Genomic DNA, 4,725 nt, shown 5'->3' on the forward strand with positions numbered 1-4,725 from the left:
CTATGCTTTGTTATAGTTGTTGTGTTTGGCTGTGTCCATGATCAGATTTACTGAATAATTTTAAGTGGATTTTCAATCTCTCACTTAGAAAGGGAACATTAATTGTCTCAAAATAGGAACACTTTTTATTTACTTTATTTGTCAATCAAGGAACACCAGCGAGGACTCTTAAGTATAAAATTTTAATTGCTCATTCTGCATAACTATTTAATATTGCTGAAGAATGTCAAGCCTCTTCAAGGAAGTACATTTAAGGATTTATAGATTTATTTCATTGTGAATTTTAATGAAATAAATTTTCACTGCAGGGCTGGCGAGAGATGAGCCTATTAAATGAATCCTTGGTTTAAAATACAAGCAAAGCTATTCGTAAATACTTTGAAACACAAAGTAAAAAATGCTAGGAGAAAATAACTGATCTTACTCTTCGTACACAAAGTGAAACCTTTAATTTTTCTTCACGCGATTTCTTAAGTTTGTGATAAGGTTTAGCCCGTTTCTTACCGTGGTTTCACGTAGCATAAAAAGTGATTGCTAACATTTTTGCATCACACATGATGAAGAATGAACGATGTAGACGGGAAATAGGGAAATTGGAAAAAGGCTTATGAAACTCACAACTGAGACTCTGGTGTATTAAACTAGGGACGAAGCAGCTAAGGTGGTTTTAAATAAAAACAGAGTCTCATTATCACTGTTCTTGGCTATTAACTACATTGCTTCTGTGTATGATCAGGTAGATGAAGAGGTGTTAAGGAGAAAATTGAAGAAAAATCTGGCATGCAATTACAGATTTATGTATAGAGTCTTTCATGCTAGAATTCTTCCATTTTTCCTACCCACTTTCCCAGAGTGGGGGAGGTGGAATGTAAACTTTGAAAAACAAAATATATTTCAGGAAATGAACTGGAACTCAACAATGTATACTCCTAAAACCTTTGAAACCAGAGACAGGTGGCTTTAGGACTTACTAGCGTTTAAGAAGCATGGGAAACAGAATTGAAAGATGTAAGCTTGTCCGAGACTTTATGAAAACGACATATTTCAAGTTAATGTAAAACTTTTTCCGTTATAGCAGAAGTGACTAGATTTTTATTGCCAGCAGTGCCACCGATCAATTTTCATTGTAGTCTAGACTCTGGGCATAGCAAAATGGGTTCACTTCTGTCTTCCGTGTAGTGGACCATATGGCCCACAATACGGGCATTTTTTTTTTTTCAGCGACGTTCGCTACCTCGTAGACTCTGAAGAAGGTTCCTTTTTTTTTCGCGGTGGCAAGTTGAGTAAATGTGACAGATAGCTTCGTTTCCTATTTCCTTTCCTCGCTCCTACGCTTTTCATAATGGGGATATTCAGCCATCTCTTCCTCTATTTACAGAGGCAATTACATTTTCAGCGCTTAATACCCAGTAAATACACCTTCGAGTCCATTGGCATAGTTTAATGAGTTGATTATTTCAATTCCGCATCTTTAAAGGCCCCTAATTGTTCAGAGCGTGCTTAGAGGCCTGCCATTGAGGCCCTTCAACTTTCCAGTACTGAGCATTTTGTTCATAAGACCTGGAGTTTTTCCGTTTGTACTGCAACACCGATTACTTATACCGAGGAAATATAATTTCTAGCCTTAAATCATTTGGCTCCTTTTGAGTGAACTGTGAGTCCGTAGGGTGCCTGAACCTAGAACACCCTGCAGGCCGTAGTATTTAAAGGAAACCTGGCTGTCCTCAGGAGAACATCGATAGCCTATATCTACAGGACAAAATGAATCCACTCAATAGATTTCCGCAAAGTTCCTCCGTCAATTGCTGCCTGTGTGAAGTGTCTTCCCCCACGCAAAAGTGCGAGGGCTTTACCTATGAATGTTTAGAGCTCCGACTTGTCGGCAGCATCTCTACATCTAAATAAAATATGAGCTAGATTACATCCAACTCTTCCGTTAAAAGAAAATTTGAAGTCTTCTGGTTTACATATCACTCAGCAATTCCATTGTACTTACATAATTGGTGTTGTGTGTGTGTGTGTGTCCATCGTAGAGGACATTTGATGCTCATTTATTAAATATGCTTTCTGGCTGCTCCCTAATCTTTGTTCTGGACAGACAAATTACCTTTCTCACACTGAGCTTCAACTCTGGGGAATTAAGCCTCCACCACTTTAATTAGCTTGAAAGTGGGGGGTTGCAGTTACTAAAAGCCTGAGGTCTATTAGTAAGTTAGGAAAAGGGTGAAAAGAGAACTTCCTGGGAAGCCCAAAATGTCATTTAACAACCATAAAACCCTAATATATATTATTTCATTTTGGTAATTGCAAACAGATTGTATTTGTAGAATGTGGATGATCATTTCAAACTTACCCATGAAAGTTAAATTTCTATTGAGCTAGGCACTTTTAATTATCACAATTCATTAACACATTAGTGTGGAAGCACATGTTTGGCTTCATATATTGCAATGTTTATGTAACATTAACTAACTGAGCAGATGAAGAATTTTAAATGAAGAATCCATATGATTTATATATATATATGTGTGTGTGTGTGTGTGTGTGCATGTAGATATACACACATGGTGCAATTCATCACTAGAGAACATAGTTTGTGGAGAGAAGTGGTTATGAATATACACTTCTATTTACTCTATTCAAGCATCTTGTCCTTGGTGGGGTCAGGTTACTTCAGGGCTGCTTCCAATTTTTTTGGTTTGATTTTTTTGGGAGGAGGGGGTTGGCGGGGCAGGGTTAAAAAATAGAAAAAAAAAATCAACCCTATCCACTTTCAGGCTGTTACTGAGTTTTGGGTTAGATTTTTATCATTTTGGCACCTGGAGATGTTTGGAAACTGGTGGGAACACCTGATCCATCTCCCCGAACCGCTGGGATGTTATCTCCTTCCTCCCTAGACGAGGCAATGTACTCCTTTTCTGCCAGTGTCCTGGAGGATGGAAACCTGCTGAGGGTCTGTTATCTTGCTGCTGCTCTTCCAGACACTGTACTAAACGCTGGGGTAGATTGACGCTAATCAGGTTAGTCACCGCCCACGTCCCATATGGGGCTCTCAGTCTTAATCCCCATTTTACAGATGAGGTAACCAAGGCCCAGAGAAGTGACATTACTCGTCCAAGGTTCACAGCAGATAAGTGGCGCAGCTGGAACTAGAACCCAAATCCTGACTCCCAACCTGTGTTCTAGATTCTGAGTCACGCTGCTTCTAAAATTTGAAAGCAATTAAAAATATGAGTCCCTAATAGAGGCCGTCCAACATTTTTTGTCTTGTCCATGGAAAGTCATTAAATGTCCTGTTTTGCATTAAAGTCCACCCAAAAGGGTTAAAATCTGTAGAGGTGACAGCCCTGCCTTAGTAGTTTATTTCATTTCTTTGAGGATGAAAGTTGAAAACACACCTTTAGCAAAGTTGAGCACTTTGGGTTAGAACTTTGCTCTAGGAACTTTAAAAAAAAAAAAAAGTCCGTGCCATTTATCGTCTCACTTCCTTTACTAGTAGAACCAGTAGATACGTCATGCTCGAATTCTTCGCTGCCTAAGTGGGTAGGAAGCTTCAATCAAGTCACAGTTGGCAAGTAATCTAATAAAAGGAGATTAGTGAATGTGGAGAAGACAAAAGCAGTCATGTTTGAGTTTAATATCCCTCAAATTTAGCATTTTAGCTAAGATGCACATTTTTATTTCTTACAGGTCTGCTAAAAGGTCAAAGTAATGCAGAGTGCGTGCCTTCATCTCAAATTTTGTTCATCACAGATGGATCCCATGTGTCTCCAGTAGACAAGTCACCTTTGTAGCTAGCACCAGTGCCAGCTCCATGCCATTGCACCTTCTTTATTCTTGATTGCCCTTCCCACATTTATTGGTGTATTAAAATGACTGAATATGAACATTAAGGACTCCATGAACCTGGGCTAATGGGAGACTGTAGCGAAAATGAAAAAAGATCCACCGGAGGACATCTTTGGGGGGAGGGGGCTGGGGAGGGAGGGAAATGACTAATGAAGCTAATTAAAAGAAGCATTCAAATCTGCTTTCTACCGTCATTAACAATTAGCAGGGCACTGGCCAGAGTTTGTACCCTGTGTTTTACCTTAACAACATTCTATTTGCTCTTTGTATATTTAAGTGTTGTAAGGAAATGTGTTTCAATCAAAACTGAACATGAGATAAAGGAAGAGATGTGGCTTTTGTGATATTCTATCACAAACACTTTTATTGTATCTCTGTAAAATACAATGTATGTATGCATGTAAGTGTTTTTGTCCTAATGTTGCTACTTCCCATGGCAAAAAAAAGGAAAAAAAAGATTGGAAAAAAAATTCAGGCTCATAGCAGCTACTGTGTAGAAATTTTTCCCTACTTCTAATTTGCTGAATGAAGAAAAATCTTTTATTTGTGATATTTTCAGAGACATTTGCTCTAGTATGGTGTATTTAAATAATAAAAATTTAAAAGGAAAATGTCTTGGTTTAAAAGCTTGGCTTTTCTAAATCAAATCTGAATATTTAGCTGTTTGCTTTGAGGATTCACTTCCAGGTTTTTTTTTTTGTTTTTTTTTGGTGTGTGTGTGTGTGTGTGTGTGTGTGTGAGAGAGAGAGAGAGAGAGTGATTTTGGACAGTGGGACAAAACAATACTTCCAACTAAACTTTGTGTGTGGTTTCAGATTATAAATTTTAAGTAAGCAAGTATATCAGTTTTCATGACGTAGTAAATCTTTGTGTATG

The 4,725-nt window shown here is 38.0% G+C and overlaps 1 protein-coding gene across 2 annotated transcripts in view; it reads left to right on the plus strand.

Annotated features, from left to right (window-relative positions):
- LMO4 (LIM domain only 4) overlaps positions 1-4,460 on the plus strand; it is a 17,255-nt gene extending 12,795 nt beyond the window's left edge. For both annotated transcript variants that reach the window (XM_038745487.1, XM_038745488.1), the window contains exon 5: positions 3,691-4,460. In XM_038745487.1, the coding sequence (XP_038601415.1) occupies positions 3,691-3,699 (9 nt within the window). In that variant the 3' untranslated portion in view covers positions 3,700-4,460. The remainder of the gene's footprint in view (positions 1-3,690) is intronic.
- The last annotated feature ends 265 nt before the right edge of the window (positions 4,461-4,725 follow it).

Source organism: Tachyglossus aculeatus, chromosome 4, assembly GCF_015852505.1.
Source record: "Tachyglossus aculeatus isolate mTacAcu1 chromosome 4, mTacAcu1.pri, whole genome shotgun sequence".
NCBI lineage: Eukaryota > Metazoa > Chordata > Mammalia > Monotremata > Tachyglossidae > Tachyglossus > Tachyglossus aculeatus.